The 17,348-nt window shown below is 37.5% G+C and overlaps 1 protein-coding gene across 1 annotated transcript; it reads right to left on the bottom strand.

The window, feature by feature from the left end:
- Positions 1–16,047: 16,047 nt before the first annotated feature.
- On the bottom strand, positions 16,048–16,987 carry LOC114385954. Its single transcript, XM_028345980.1, has 3 exons — positions 16,910–16,987; positions 16,378–16,479; positions 16,048–16,293 (listed from the first exon to the last, which is right to left on the bottom strand). The coding sequence occupies exons 1-3, from the start codon at positions 16,985–16,987 to the stop codon at positions 16,048–16,050; spliced, it is 426 nt and encodes a 141-aa protein (XP_028201781.1).
- Between the last annotated feature and the right edge of the window lie 361 nt (positions 16,988–17,348).

Below are 17,348 nucleotides of genomic sequence, written 5' to 3'. Positions count from 1 at the left end.
CAATGATCACGTTGTATCGTGAAGCAATGACGTATCCCATATTTGTAATATTCATCCACTTGTCCATTGTAACCTACATGTAACAGACAACAAATACTAGTTACTTAAAATGTTATTTTAACAATAAATGACATAATAATAAAACTACACACCTTAGATAAGTCGTCAACAAGTAGAGAACGCTTTAATTCCTTAAATTTGTCTATGCTACCAACCAGGTTGATATACTCTTCAGACCAGCTAGTCGGTTCTTTATGCAAATGATTCCTCACCAATGACCACGATTCTTCACCCATACCCAATAACGCAGCTATTGCACGATAACCACAATTACCATCTGCTTTGACATCAATAATGTTTTCAATAGAATCCTGGATGCAAGGATGAAATTGATTCAACATAGGAATATTTTGTCTCTGTATTGGGTCTTGAGATAATGATGCACTACGTTTCACTGAGGAAATACCATTTTGCACAGAGTGTAACGCATCAACATACTCCTAATAAGACGAATCATGTTTTGTTGACTTTTGTTGTTTGGTAAGTGGTTTTTATGGAGCACCCTTGATCTTCATGTAGGACATGTGACCTCAGTTATCTTAAGAAGGGGTGAATTAATTTTCACACTAACAAACTTTTAACCCCCTTCTAAATGAGATAGGCTCAAAATGCAGAAGAAGCAACAATTAATTTAATAATGTTCTTTAAACATGAAAGACAAAATTGATTGCAACAAAATAAATGAGATAAGGGAAGAGAGAATACAAACTCAATTTTATACTGGTTCCGCAAATTCCGTGCCTACGTCCAGTACTCAAGCAACCCACTTGAGATTTTCCACTCCCTTTGTAAAAATCTGTTTACAAAGTCTGAACCACACAGGGACAACCCATCCCTTGTGTTCAGCATTCCTTATAACTTAAGAGACCCTCGGTCCCTTAATCAATCTCATTGAATAAGAAGAAAGAAGAAGAATTCTCTCTTGAAGAGAAGGATATTACAATTGAAGTCCATGGATGAACTCTTAATGGATTTGCAAGTGTTTGCCCAAGAGTTTCTTTTGAGAGAGCATTTGACAATGAAGTTCTCTTGGAATATCTCTCTCATTTTCTTTTGAGAGGATAAGACATTTTGGACCAGCAAAACTCTCTACCAATTTCGTTCCCAAGTCACTAATTTATAGGCCTTTGATAGCCTTTCAAAAATCCAGTGAAAAGATGTGACTGTTGGCAGTTTTTTTGAAAACTCTCCACTGGTAATCGATTACAATGTTTGTTTAATCGATTACACAGTTATAATTTGAAGGGTCATGACTTTTGAATTTGAATTTCAGGAGTTTCGTTGCTGGTAATCGATTACAGACATATGGTAATCGATTACATGTTGAAAATTCAAATTCAAAACCCTTTTCAACAGCTCTTTTTCAAACTTCCCTTCTGGTAATCGATTACACTTCCTAGTAATCGATTACTAAAGCCTTGCATGACTTTGAAACCCTTTGTTTTGAGGCAAGGCTTGATCTTTAGTGAATCATGAAACAAGGCTTTGTTTGTTAAAGAAATCTTGAATTAATCTTGAAGCAAATGCTTATCCTTTGAAGTGGCCTTGTTTGATTCTTCTTTGGCATCATCAAAATCATCATACATTCACATTCTCCCCCCTTTTGATGATGACAATCAAGTGATTTCTTTTTGACATCATCAAAACATGCATGATCCACACTTCACTTTTTCTAGAGGAGGACACATGGAGTTCATATCAGGGTAAGCAATTTCTCGCAACTTTGAGTTCAAATGTATTTTACCATAAACATTGAGCTGCTCAAAGCGTTTCAATATGGTTTCCATCTCCTCAGTTATGGTCACCTGTATCTCACTTAACCCTTGATTTGAAAAACTAATTCTCCGCCAAAAAATGTGGATTGTCTTCAGTAGTATGGAGCTAACAACATATTTAAACAACTCACATGCACATGGAAGACCGTGGATACTCCTCATGACACATCCACATCGTGAAGGGTTTTTGCCTGCATAAGCTACACGCTCATACTCTGCAGAAATTTCATTTAAAGCGTACCTTGATACCATGCCAAGTAGTTTTTTGTACAAGGTTACTTTAAATACATGCCCAACCACATGCGTGCTTGTCTTAAAAGATGCTTTAATCTGGGTGTGTTAAAGTGTCATCATATTATTCATTGCTTCCCAAACACTGCATATGTCACCAACAAAGTTTTGTAGGAGTCTCTTTAGTGACCAATGAGCACTCTCAACCCTACAGATGAAATATACAAAAACATGTAAACAATTGCATCATTGTCATTTGAAAACAAACAAAAATCAATATTCATACCTGTTAGTGGTTGTGTTTCCTAGATGCATCACTTTGTTTGTCCTTGCTTTCACAAATCTTTCTTTGTGTGGAATCACCCATGTTTGACACACATAGTCCATAAACATAGACCACGGAGAGCAAGCCATTTCAAAGTTTTTAAGGTACTCATCAAAAGAACTCTCGTGGGGACAGTCAACCAAACTCCCCCAAGCCTCTATCATATAATCCCATGCATTCATCAAAGAAAAATCCTTGTCAGTGACAATAACCCCGGGGAGTGCATCAACTCTCATGAAAAGACCCTGAAACCGCTTTAGAGCCCAAACAACATTATTAAGACATTTTCCTTCCAAGTAAGCAAAACCAGTGGAGAATGTCATTCCTGTTTATACTTATTTGTTTTGTAGGTACTGTCGATCAAGAAAACCAAATTACAAGAATTGGTTAACTTTATTGCATCAAGATGACTCCAAAACAAGTCACGTACAACATTATCATCCTTCAGCCTATGCCAGTGAATATACTGGTCTTGATCAAGCAGCATCATAAGTTGTTGCCTTTCGGTGTTACTCCCTCTTATGGAAGAACAGTAAGTATGTCTCGCATTGTAAATTTGTTTGATTGTTGTCATTGTGCTCCTTCAACGTCAACAAAATATTTCTTGGCTTCACCATGGACTTCGTCATATCAGCAACAACAGTCTTCTCATCCTTTGTTAGTCGACCTGCATATGGATGCCCAACCAATGACTTTGCCATTTCATGATTGTGAATCCCACAAATTAACTTCACCATCCAGCCATCTCTTCCCAAAACTGGTTTCGCACGCAACTTAAACGGGCATCCACATTTTCTACTGCCAGTGCATGTTCTTACCAAATTATGTTTCTTAGGCCTATACTACCCACTCCTTTCACAAGCTATCAACAAAAATGAGGCTCTTCCTCAAACACCGGTATTGGTGTCTGACCTCATTATAATGGCAACAAATCCAATGTCATGAACCAATGATTGAGCCCATTCTCAAACTTCATCACGACTACCAAACAACTAGAACACAATTCAAATCAGGTTTGCCATGAGTAAACATCTATGTAATATAATTACTGTACCAACAACAACAAATTGCACAAATACCTTAGAAGTATTAAAGGCATCAGAGCAATCAACTTTAACGCCAGCATCTTCCTCATTTTCAACATTTATTTCAACTTCTTCAGATATCATACTATCATACATCCACTGGTCTTCATCCATCTTAATAAAACATTTAACAAATTCAATTCAATAACAACAAATACAAATTCAATTCACACAAATATAGTTGTTTACACAAAAAATATTTTACAGGACTTTTTCATTAAAATGTCATATAAATCTAATAAATACATCCTTCAATTAAAAACATTATTCAATTATACATGTAAATACATAATCATTCTCATATAAATTTGTTTAATTATTAATCATTAGTATATTCATTTTTAACCAATGTAATATTACTAAAACTAGTAAAAAAAATTTACAAAATTATTAATAATTAATTTAACAATTAAAAATTAAAAAAATTCTGTATGACCCAATCCGTATGGCCATATGGATTGCCAATCCATATGACCCATACAGATCAGCAATCCGTATGTACTTTGCATACCTCTTCTTCTCCGACAACGAAAACCGACCAGAATCCACCGTATACTCCTTACCAACGCACGTACATCACCGGATAACAAATACTCTTCCAAACCACCCTTAACGGAAGCAACGTACACTGAGTTACAGAAATTTTGTGGGAAAAAAATAGCGCTGCAAAAATGAAAAAATCCTACTGCTATTTATAACCAAAAATACCATAAGGGTATTTTCGGCATTTAGGAAATTTGCTGGGTTCACCAAGCAATTCCCCCATATTTAAGGTTACCAACAAAACACTCACTATCCTAAGGGAAAAATTGCCTAAAATTATTACACACAAATGGAAGTTTGGTAACCTATTGGAGGCTCCTAACACACTTTAAATGAAAGGCCTTTTCATTACAAGATTTGAAAGCAATGAAGATAAGTAAATTTCCAATTACAAAGTTACAAAGAAGTCCTCAATTTTGTTGGTTGTTGATGTAGCTCCATGTGGAGCTTATAGGCCTTGGATCTTCTTCATCAATTGAGTCCTTTGCTTCTTGAAGTTCAAAAACATCGGAATGGAGAAGGAAGAAAGATGATTGGAGATGCCACTTCAAGGAGAAGATGAGTCAAGAAGAAGTTCACCACCATAGGAAGCCATGGATAAGAGCCTGAAGGAAGAAGAAGATGAGTGGAGGGAGAGGGAGAGAAAGAGCACGAAATTTTGTGCCTCAAATAAGGTCTGAACTTTGAAGTGTAATTCTCAAATGATCAAAGTTGAAAAAAATGCACACACCTGGTCTCTATTTATAGCCTAAGTGTCACACAAAATTGGAGGGAAATTTGAATTTCTATTCAAATTTCACTTGAATTTGAAATTGAATTTGTGGAACCAAATTTCGGAGCCAAAATTTCACTAATTATGATTAGTGAATTTTAGCTATGGTTCAGCCCACTAATCCAAGCTCAAGTCTAAGATTTTCCATTAAGTCTGCTTAGGTGTCATGAGACATGTAAAGTATGAAAGACATGCACAAAGTGTGACTATATGATGTGGCAATAGGGTGTAGCAAGCAAATACTCACCTCCCCCTCTAAAATGTAATTGGATTGGGCTTCTCCCAATTCAATTAAATTTATTTCCCAACACACACATCAAATATTCACTTAATGCATGTGAAATTTCAAAACTACCCTTAATACAAAAACTATAGTCTAGGTGCCCTAAAATACAAGGGCTGAAAAATCCTACATTTCTAAGGTATCCTAACTACATTATGGAGCCCTAAATACAAGGCCCAAAAATAATGAAACCTTAATCTAATATGTACAAAGATAAGTGGGCTCATACTTAGCACATGGGCCTGAAATCTATCCTAAGGCTCATGAGAACCCTAGGGCCTTCTCTTACATCTTTGGCCTAATCTTCTTGGATTCTTCTATCCAATACCCTTGGGGGTAGGATTGCATCAGCTGTTCTCTCTTTGGTGTTTCACTCAATTTGGAGTGTTTCTTAGTCCAATAGCTCTTAAGGTGTTTGGCCCCTTGCTTCTTGACTCAAATTCTTCAAGGGATGGCACCAATCCTCCTTACCAATTCCCTATATGGCAACTCACAAACAAGGAAACAAAGAGACAAACAATAACCAAAGACCAAAAAATGAAATGAAATCTAAAACAATAGAGTTTTTGTGGCGTCCCTAAATTAATGACTGGTTTAATAGTAATAATTTAAATAACAAAACCCATGGTAATTTTTTTTTCTTTTTCTTTCTCATTTCTTTCTCTTTTCACCATAACTAGGTTTAGAAGGAAAATCCTCACTATAAAGTCCTGAATGGCCAGTTCACAACTCTATTCGGAGTCATTTCTTTCTTACCGCTCATAATCTCTAAACTATTTTGCTTTTTCAAAAGGAAGAATGTACCAGTCATTACTTTAGGTCGTCACGTGAAAACAAAAGAATATAATACGGTCGATAAACTCTTTTACAAATAAAGTTGCTAATGCTTTCTTTTCAAATAACAAGATCGATCATAAATGCATTCATCATTTAAAGCTGTCCAAAATATGGGAGTTTTACAAAATACATAGTGTCATCCAGAGCAAAGGTGTTCATAGTGGTGGCTTCAGCCACATGTATACAATCATCAAATGCCTATACATCAGGTCTACCCATACAAAAACAAAAGAGTAAACCTAACAGTCAGTCCTAGATACACCCACCCTCAAAAGTATACAAAACGAATCCAAAGAGCTGTCCACTAGGATGAAGAGCCTCCGCTGATCGCCATCTCCCCCGGACCACCATCCTCCGTAGAGTCTGCCTCAGATGCCGACATGACTTCCTCGGAAGAATCCACCTCAAGAAGTGGATCCTCATCACCCCCTAGAAAGTCAAGGGCATCCACAGCAGGCTCAAGAGGTAGCTCCTCCAGATCCTCCTCGGGGTCTTCCTCGGATGACGTTACCTCGATCACTTGGACGGGCTCCACTAGACGATATGGTGTAGGCGTGGGTAGTATCCACTCCACAGTGCGCTGAAGCGTCCGTGCAGGTTCATCTGGATGCACCAAAGAAGTAGCCGTGAATCGAATGGTGCCCCAAAATCGGCACCTCGTGTTGCCTTCGAGGGTCTCCCAAACTCCCTCTAGGCACTCCATCTCTACTCGATTACGGATTAGCTGCGCCGCCATCACGATCTACAAGAAAGAAAAGAAAGGGGTAGACTCTTTCACAAGAATCTAACTATGCCGCAACACAAATGCGTCTCATAACCACTACATGCAATTAAAAAGGAGTATCTTAAGGCTTTTCATCTCTGGTAATCGATTACACAGCCTTGGTAATCGATTACCAGAGGCTAAACTTGAACTACACAGCCTCAGGACATGAAATATGCAAAAATGCACTATGTAATCGATTACACATACCTGGTAATCGATTACCAGTGACCCATTCCTCTGTGTAATCGATTACACAGGCTGGTAATCAATTACCAGAGGCCTCCACAATGTTCCAGTCCCCTTTCTAAGCCTGGTAATCGATTACATCCCCTGGTAATCGATTACCAGAAGCTCCCTTAGCTTCCTGACCTCGTTTTCAAGCCTGGTAATCGATTACACCCTGTGGTAATCGATTACTAGAGACCATCTTAGCCTCCTGTCTTCATTTTTAAGCCTTGTAATCGATTACCCACCCTTGGTAATCGATTACCAGAGGCCACAACCCATATATCACACAAAATTCACAGCTGGTCAGCCACCACAAGCCTCCTTGCTTTGTGGTCTTTGTTCATTTTATCTGTTGACTGCCAGGAGCTCGCCTGCTTAGGTACATAACAGGTTCTCACTGACCGACTATGCCCGGGTTGGGTCAGGATTGGTCAAGCTTGGTTTTGGGCAATAGCACCCCACCTGACGTCCCCAAGGTCTCCTGACCCCCGCGACATATCTCCAGGTACCACTCTGTGGTCAACGAATAAAAGCAGGAAGTTTCACCCTTCAACACTTCCTTATCTTAAGCTTGTAGGATTATGGGGTACCCATCACATGTGGTACTAGGTGGCGGTCGGGCGATGGTGCACAACAAGTTTTCCACATCCACAAAGCGCGCATAAACCCACCATCCCCTGTTGCCCACCTCCAACTGAGCTCACGTACTCCCACGTAGCCCATATCCTCGTTTCTCTCAACATCGGGTCCCCATCAATCCTCCCAAGCTTCCCCAACATCCAAGCAAAACAACATTCAAACAGCACAGCTATCACAGCTAAACAAAACAGAGCAAAGGCAGAAAACTCTGCCAAAACACCAACCAAATCACAGCTTTTCTCACTTAAAGACCCCAGTAACAATTCCTTCGATCCAATTCGTTAACCGTTGGATCGACTCCAAAATTTTACTGGAAGTCTATAGTACATAAGCCTACATTTTGACCGTTGGGATCTACTAGCAAACATCCGAAACTCATTCTGTACCACTCTTTCCACAGCCAACCACACACAAGCATTTTTCTGCACAAAGCCAAAATCCTGCTGCACCTATTTTGACAGCAAAATTCTGCATAAGTGCAGATTTCGAAAATCACACTTCCTCTCATCCAATCTTGTCCAAATCAATTCCTACAAGTCCCAAATCATGTATCAATCATGTCTAACCCAAAACCAAGCTTCAAAACACAGCAACACAGAATCTAGGTGTCCAACACCCCTCCATTCAATGGGTTTTCTAGGTTTGAGAAGTGAAATTTAGAATAAGGTAAATTTGAAGCAAACTCTCACCTCACACAAGTCCATAACATCAATCTAAACTTGCTCAAACTGAATTTACACCTAAAATTCCACCGAATCAAAATTTGACTCCTCAACACCCAATTTTGCCCTAGAAATGGCTCTTGGTTCACTTTGGTCATTTGTTTTTCTCTCTAGCACAGCCTAACCTTTCTCACATGTTCTAAATGGAATTTCAAGCTAATATTAACTCACTTTAACCTCCATTTACCACAGAATCCAGATTTAACCTTCCGACTCTCAAAGCCTCACTCTTTTTCCACTCACAACACCACATTTTCACTTTCTAACCCTAGGTTAATTCTACCATTCATCTCTAATAGTTTTCCATAAGCAATTTCAGCATATAAACATTACAAACATCATCACAAAAACCCTAAAACAGAATGGGTATGTTTAACTCATCCAAACATGGCAATTTCGACAAACTTTCAACAAGAGTCTTCGCAAATAACTACCATGAAGCAGAAAACTAACAAAACTACCCATCATATCTCCCAAAACCCCATACCCACGAAAATCAAAGGAGAAAGAAGTCCACCCAAACCTGAAATTTCGAAGTCCGACTCGTAGACACGCACTTCACGACCCCGAAAATGCCTTTCTTTCGCGATTTGGAGCAGAAATGATGGCCAAAGGTTGGAGCTTTGTTGGGCAACAATGGTGGAGGAAAAAGAGAAGAAGAAGGCTGCGTGAGAGAGAGGGAGAGCTTCTGAATTTTTCTGCTTTGGCTGAGTGAGGAGAGAGAAAAGCTTTTTGGTTTTAAATAAAGGGTTTTCTCTTTTTCTATTATTTTATTTAAGCTATGCCACATGTCTCCGTTTGAGTGGAGCAAAAAGGGCCCACTTTCCCTTTTAATTGTGACTCATACTCAGCCACAAACAGTGAGAAAAACCTGCCCTTTGAAACGCTAAAATCCTTCCTCGGTTTGCGTGCCATTTATCTGGTTCCAGTTCCTCGCGTTTCTCTGCGTCCGTCGGGGCCAGTTTTCGAAAGTAAGCAATATATATATCAAAACGCTCAGAATAAAACCCCGAGCGTGGTTCAGAGGTTGGTTTCGTTAAATTTTAAGTCGCACGCAAAATGATATTTTTAAACTAATTAATTAAGAATTAACCCACAACCTCCCAGTTATGGATTTCTCTTCCTTAATTAGCCTAACCCGCGTATCTTGCTCCCACTACTCCTATTTCTACCAAGAACATATATGCATATACACTGAATAATACTTATATATATATAATCATTCAAAATACATCTTTTTCGAAAATTCCGGGTAGAAATTTCCAAGATGTCACAATACTCCCACCCTTTTAGGAATTTCGTCCCCGAAATTAACTACTCTATGAACAAACTTGGGTACAATTCTCTCATCCTATCTTCCAACTCCCATGTAGAATCACCCTCATCGGTTCCCCACTGCACCTTCACCAACGCGATCTCCTTTCCTCTCAACGACTTCATTCTTCGGTCAGTGATCTTCTGAGGTTGTGCTCTATATGTGAGGTTATCCTTCACCTGTACCTCGTCCACTGCAAGTATATGTGATGGATCTGGGTTGTACCGTCTCAGTTGAGAGACATGAAACACAGGATGCAAATTCGATAAACTCGGAGGTAAGGCGATATGATAAGCTATAGGCCCAATCTTCTTCAAAATCTGATACGGACCTAGATACTTGGGTGTCAACTTCCTAGCCTTGAGAGCTCTTCCAACTCCGGTTACGGGAGAAACCTTCAAAAACACATGTTCTCCTTCCTGAAAATCTAGTGGCTTCCTCCTTCTATCATAATAGCTCTTCTGCCTATCCTGAGATGCTTTTATCTTCCCTCGAATCAACTTCACTTGTTCGTTAATCTGTTGTAGCATTTCAGGTCCAAGAAGTACTGCTTCTCCATCATCATACCAACAAATAGGAGTTTTGCACTTTCGTCCATATAAAGCTTCAAAAGGAGCCATACCAATACTGGCTTGGTAGCTATTGTTGTAAGTAAACTCAATCAATGGCAAACAATCCATCCAACTACCTTGTTGCTCTATAATACACGCCCGAAGTAGATCCTGTAGAGTCTGAATGGTTCGTTCAGTCTGACCATCTGTTTGAGGATGATAAGCTGAACTAAGCTTCAGCTTTGTCCCCAAGGCTTCATGTAGACTCGTCCAAAATCGCGAAGTGAACCTCGGATCCCTGTCAGATACAATACTAGAAGGAATTCCATGCAACCTTACTACTTCCTTGATGTACAACTCCACGAGTTTCTCCATTCTATACTTCATATTCACCGGAATAAAATGAGTAGATTTGGTGAGTCGATCTACTATGACCCACACAGCATCATGTCCACGACTAGTCTTGGGTAAACTAGATACAAAATCCATAGATATGCTCTCCTATTTCCATTCCGGAATTTCCAATGGCTTCAATTCTCCCGATGGTCGCTGGTGTTCAGCCTTAGCCTTTTGACATGTCAAACATCTTGCTACATATTCAGCTACATCTTTCTTCATGCCATGCCACCAAAAACTTCTCTTCAAATCTTGGTACATCTTAGTCATTCCTGGATGGAAACTAAGACGACTTTTATGCGCTTCTTCCAAGATCTTAACTCTCAAATCATCTAAAGATGGCACACATATCCTCCCCTTGAATCTAATTAACCCGGTTGTGTCCTTCTCAAACTCTACATCCTTACCCCCCATTACCTTGCCTTGCAAAAATGGGTCATCCTCTTGAGCCTCGCGTATGTGATTTATGAATTCATTGGTGATCTGTAATGCTCCCGCAAATAAGCTCTTGGGTCGCATCTCGATTGCTAGATTCAGATCTCGGAACTCCTCTATCAATCTCTGCTCCAAACTCATCATAGTCGCAACATGTAAGGATTTCCAGCTTAGCGCATCGGCTACTACATTAGCCTTTCCTGGATGGTAGGAAAGTCCAAAATCATAATCCTTAAGGAACTCCATCCATCTTCGTTGCCTCATATTGAGTTCCTTTTGATCGAACAAGTATTTGAGACTCTTGTGATCACTGAAAACTTCAAAACGAGTACCGTACAAATAATGCCTCCAAATCTTTAAAGCAAAGACCACTACCGCTAGTTCCAAGTCATGGGTCGGATAGTTAACTTCATGAGGACGTAATTGACGTGAGGCATAAGCCACTACTCTTCCCTCTTGCATCAACACACACCCCAAGCCTTGCCCGCTTGCATCGCAATACACTTCAAATGTCCTCTTAGGGTCGGGCAAAATTAACACTGGAGCTGTCGTCAACCGCCTCTTCAACTCTTGGAAACTTTGATCACACTTCTCATTCCAGACAAACTTCTCATTCTTACGAGTCAACTTAGTTAGAGGCAATGCCAATTTAGAAAATCCTTCAATGAATTTTCTATAATAGCCAGCTAACCCCAAGAAACTTCGAACCTCCATTGGAGTTGTCAGTTGTTGCCACTCCATCACCGACTCCACCTTGTTCGGATCCACCGCAACCCCGTCCTTAGAAATCACGTGCCCCAAGAACTGCACTTTCTCCAACCAAAATTCACATTTCGACAGTTTGGCGAACAACTTCCTATCCCTCAGGATATGCAACACAATCCTCAAGTGCTTCTCATGCTCTTTCTTATTCCTTGAATACACTAGGATATCATCAATGAACACAACCACGAACTGATCCAAGTAATCATGGAATATACGGTTCACTTAGGATCAAACTTTCAGCCAGCAATTCAATCAGCAAAACTCAAATTCACAATAGACACAATCATAAGGAAACCTAAAAGTTCAAGAAAAGGTTCACAATCAAAGACTCTCTAAGAATTTTGCATGAACATGTTAAGGACTAATTAACATGAAAGATTTGAATCAAATCAACTAATAGGCTAAAAGAATTTCATACACTCATGAACAAATGAGTTAGACAAAGAAACAAGAAAAATAAAATTCAGCACAACATAAGGAATCTTATGTGACAAGTTTCATGACTAGACTGTAGAAGTTGTCATCATCAAAAAGGGGGAGATTGTAGAAGCAAGGCTTCATGGTGAATGTGATTCAAAGGTGTTTTGATGATAACAATGATGACAACAAAAGATGATGACAAAGGTGATGAACAAAAAGCTCAAAGATCAAATAACAACTCAAGTGAATCAAAGAACATCTCAAGTGAATCAAGAACAAGTCAAGAGTTCAAGAATCAAGAAGAATTCAAGACTCAAGAAGAAAGCCTAGAATGAAGAATCAAGATTCAAGATTCAAGATCTCAAGAATCAAGATCAAGATTCAAGACTCAGGATTCAAGAATAAAGAAAAGACTCAATCAAGATAAGTATTAAAATGTTTTTTCAAAACTTTGAATAGCACATGGTTTTTTGACAAAACCTTTACCAAAGAGTTTTTACTCTCTGGTAATCGATTACCATATTGTTGTAATCGATTACCAGTAGCAAAATGAGTTTGAAAAAGTTTTCAAACTGAGTTTACAACGTTCCAATTATTTTCAAAAGGCTGTAATCGATTACAATGTTTTGGTAATCGATTACCAATGCCCTTGAACGTTGAAATTCAAATTTAAATGTGAAGAGTCACATCCTTTCACTCAAAAGCTTTGTGTAATCGATTACACTTATTTGGTAATCGATTACCAGTGACTATTTCTGAAAAATCAAAAGATGTAACTCTTCAAAAAGGTTTTGACTTTTTCAAATGGGTTTTAAGTTTTTCTAAAAGTTATAACTCTTCTTAATGGTCTTCTTGACCAGACGTGGAGAGTCTATAAAAGCAAGGCTTTGTTTTACATTTCAATAATCTTGAACACTTATTTCATACAATCCTTTACAAGCCTTGAATCTCTTTGAACTTCTTCTTCTTCTTTGTACCAAAAGCTTTCTAAAGTTTTTTGGTTTTCTAAACCTTGAAAACTTGTGCTATTCATCTTTTCATTCTCTTCTCCCTTTGCCAAAAAGAATTTGCTAAGGACTAACCGCCTAAATTCTTTTTGTGTCTCTCTTCTCCCTTTTCCAAAAGAACAAAGGACTAACCGCCTGAATTCTTTTGTGTCTCCCTTCTCCCTTGTCAAAGAATTCAAAACGACACAGTTTGAGAATTCTTTTGATTCTTCCCTTTCCCTAATACAAAAGTGTGCAAAGGTCTAACCGCCTGAGAATTCTTTTGTATCCCCATTCACAAAGTATCAAAGGTTTAACAGCCTGAGATCTTTGTCTTAACACATTGGAGGGTACATCCTTTGTGGTACAAGTAGAGGGTACATCTACTTGGGTTTGACTGAGAACAAGAGAGGGTACATCTCTTGTGGATCAGTTCTAGTGGAGGGTACATCCACTAGGTTCAAAGAGAACAAGGGAGGGTACATCCCTTGTGGATCATTGCTTGTAAAAGGTTTTTTACAAGGTTGAAAGAAATCTCAAGGACAACAGGTCACTTGGGGACTGGAGGTCGGCACGGGTTGTTGCCGAACCAGTATAAAAACTCTTGTGTGTTTGTTTCTTTCTTCCCTACTCTTTTACTTTCCGCTGTGCATTTAATTTCCGCTTTTACTTTCTGTTAAGTTTCTCTTCTACTCCATATTCTATTAACAACAAAAGTAAAAGCCTTAAAAGAGTAATTTTTTAATTAGTAAAGGTTTATGAATAATTAATTCAACCCCCCCTTCTTAATTATTCTGAGGCCACTCGACCCAACATAGACATGACTTCTATGACAAAACTACAATAGGTGAACAAGTCACTCTAAATTTTTTAGATTTTCCTCTACTTTAATGTTTTTGTAAGAATTTTATGGTTTAGGTTTCAACCACACAAAAAAATAGGAATACAAAACTCAAAGGAACCTAAACTCAACACAATTCATGGTTCAAGAACAAGAACAAGAAATTTGAACCATAGAAAATCAAATCTAGCTTCTATAGCAAGTTTAATCAATGGAAGTTCTAAAGAATCATGTTAACAACATTAAACACAAGACATGTGAGGAAATACATGGATAAAAATGAAGAAACAACAATTGAGGTTAATGGAGGTTTAAGGAGCACCTACTTGAAGCTCTTGTGCTCAGATACCACTTGATGAAAGCTTGCTTGAGAAGCTTCTATGGAGACTAAATTTTTGAGCTTCAATAAGGTCCTTTAATGGTGATTTTTAGCCATGGAGTTGCAACGGATGATAAAGGAGAAGAGGTGAGAGGAAGCTTCAATGGAGGAAGAGAATGAGAGAGAAATGGGGGCGTGGGAATTGAAGGAGATTAGGGAGAGAAGTTAAACTTTGAAGTGAGTCTCACAAGTTTCTCATTCATCAAAGTTATGACAAGTATTACACATGCTTCTATTTATAACCTAGGGCACTAACTAAATGAAAGCTTCCTTGAGAAGCTAGAGTTTAGCTACACACACCCCTTCTAATAGCTAAGCTCACCTCCTTGAGAAGTTTCCTTGAGAAACTTCCTTGAGAAAGTTTCCTTGAGAAGTTAGAGCTTAGCTACACACACCCCTCTAATAGCACTACAACAAATCTGTTAAATAATGGAGGTTATTTTTTCGTTTAGTGGAGGTTTTTACCCTCCGCAAAATAAATTATGAAGGTTTTCAAAAACCTCCGCAGTTATATTCGCCACAAGCAATTAGCGGCGGTTTTCGAAAACCTCTGGTATCGAGAATATTTTGCAGCGGTTTTTTTGTAGAGGTTTTAAACCTACGCTAACTGTGGAGGTTTTTTAAAGAAGGTTTTAAACCTATGCTAAATGTGGAGGTTTATTGGAAGAGGTTTTTATACCTACACTAAATATGGAGGTTTTTTGTAGGAGGTTTTAAACCTATGCTAAATGCGGAGGTTTATTAAAAGAGGTTTTAAAACTATACTATGGAGGGGTTTTTTTTAAATCATGCTTACAATTGATTTTCTAATTCTCCTTATTTTCTTGTATATAATGATTTTGTATACTCATTTTAGTTTCATAATCTACATGTATTACAATTTTTCATTTTCTTATGATATCGATAAAAAAATGTAATAAAAAAACTCATAATGAGGACGTAGAAATTATATTTCAATAACCAAAATAATAGCATATAGTTCAAAGATTTATAATTCAAATTTCTATTGTAAATCAAAGTATGACATAAAATCCATAACAAAGTAATATTAGTCTTGTACTAAACTTTAAATCCAAAATATATTATAAGCAAACTAAGGGTTGCTAGCACCAGAAGATCCTCTTTCATCCAAAGGTGTATTAGGAACACTTGAAGCATCATTTGGCTGAAATAAGAAAAGAAAAACACTTAGTCACATATACTATATACAAGGGTGTATCACACATACTAAATCATAATGACCATCAATAAAAATAATCAATTCTAAACAATTGTTTTAATATTCTAAACTTATGCATGGTTATTACCTTGGTCATGTATGTTTACTTAAAGACCTAACTTGAGATAAAGAGTATTAAGAGCTAGTCAAAATGAATAAAATTCTACCTTAATATTGTTGATTAACTATAAAATCTACCTACAAAACTGTAAATTAATTAGCTTAATAAACACACGTACCAATTACAAAATATATTTCCTTACTAATATGCGTGAATAAATTAATAAACTATAGACATATGTAAAATAGTTTTAAGAGTACATTGTGTATTATACTAACAAGTTTTAGGATACCTCACATATACATAATGATGTATGCATATTAATTACTTACATGTGTTTGATCAGGAGTGAAATAACTAGCTAATTCTTCAGGGATCCTTTCTTCCTTCATTATCATGTAGGCCTTAAAAGCTTATTCTAAATTGTTGTATTTCTCTTGCCATTGGTTTGAAGATGGAAAGGCAACACCAAATGAAGAAGAGCTCAGACTAGAAGCTCGAAGTCTTGTGTTCCTGAATGTATTAGAAGGAACAGCTCCTAATCCCATGCATCGCACTCTCCCAGAGTGCTCTAACCCTAACACTCTACCAACAGCATCAAGAGGAGAAACTTCAGATTCATCAACTATGCTTTGAGTCAATCCTACTTCAATTTGTTCCTGCAAACATGTAATAAAATGAAATATAAAAGTTTTAAGATTAAGCACAATCCTTGAAAACAATGTTACTAAAGAAAAACATACCGCTATAGTCTTTGCTGCTTCATTTACAAATGATCCATCTTTCCTTTTATGAGTTTCAATATATAATTGTCCACGACTTGGTAGCTTCCCATTTTCTAACAACTAAGATAAATAAAGAGTAAGTAAACATTTAACTTCTTTAATTAGTAAAAGTTAACATTTAGTGTCATTACCAACTCATTTCTTCTTCTAGGATTAGCTTTGGATCCACCAGTGTGTGGAATAACTTGCTTGCTTCAAATTTCTTTATTTCTCCTACAAAGTTCCTATATGCAAAGCAATTTCAAGTTTACAACTTGTAATAGTAATCATATAATTAGCTATAAAAACAATTCAATAATTAAAACAATCTAATTGTACCAATGTTGATGGTTTATGACTATAATTAACAAAACGAGCCCATTGATCTTTATCTATGCCTATCGACACATTTTTTTATGATTTCATCTCTTGTTTTGGTTGGATCGTTGAATTCATTCCATAAGCTTTGCCTATTTGCAGCCCATTTTCTTCCCATACTCAATTGACATACCTTTAAAATTGTTTCAAAGCAATCATCAAAATAAGCTTTAGGTACGCCTGAAGGTCCAGACCATCTATCATAATCCATAGGAACTAATTTTCAATCAGCTGCTAGTGTTCCAAGAAATCCTGCAAGCAAGGCTTGTGCTTCACCAATTGCTTGGCCTTGGTCATCAAAATTCACAATGATGTGTAACTCCCTAGGTAAGCTATTGACTCCCCTAACTTTCACCTTAATCTTCTTGATCGTTTCTTCATAGTCTTTAACAATAAAAGAATTTCTCAATAAGAAAATGTAATATACTTCATATGATGATAATTACAAAAATAAAAATAAAATACAATACTTGTATACCTATTGCCTCAACAGTCCAACATTGTGTAGACTCACGCCCAACATGACGTCTAGTTGTTTCATCTTCTTGTGGAACTTCAGATGTTGATACATG

Source organism: Glycine soja, chromosome 15, assembly GCF_004193775.1.
Source record: "Glycine soja cultivar W05 chromosome 15, ASM419377v2, whole genome shotgun sequence".
NCBI lineage: Eukaryota > Viridiplantae > Streptophyta > Magnoliopsida > Fabales > Fabaceae > Glycine > Glycine soja.
The sequence above is the reverse complement of the archived record's forward strand: the minus strand, read 5'-3'. Positions and strand labels throughout refer to the sequence as shown.

Bases quoted from the DNA above. Each gene is read 5' to 3' on its own strand.
- LOC114385954 (XM_028345980.1), bottom strand. From the start codon at position 16,987: ATGGATTATGATAGATGGTCTGGACCTTCAGGCGTACCTAAAGCTTAT. The intron at 16,480-16,909 runs GTATGTCAATTG...TATTTATCTTAG, and splicing joins GCTTTGAAACAATTTTAAAG to TTGTTAGAAAATGGGAAGCT. The intron at 16,294-16,377 runs GTATGTTTTTCT...ACATGTTTGCAG, and splicing joins AAGCAGCAAAGACTATAGCG to GAACAAATTGAAGTAGGATT.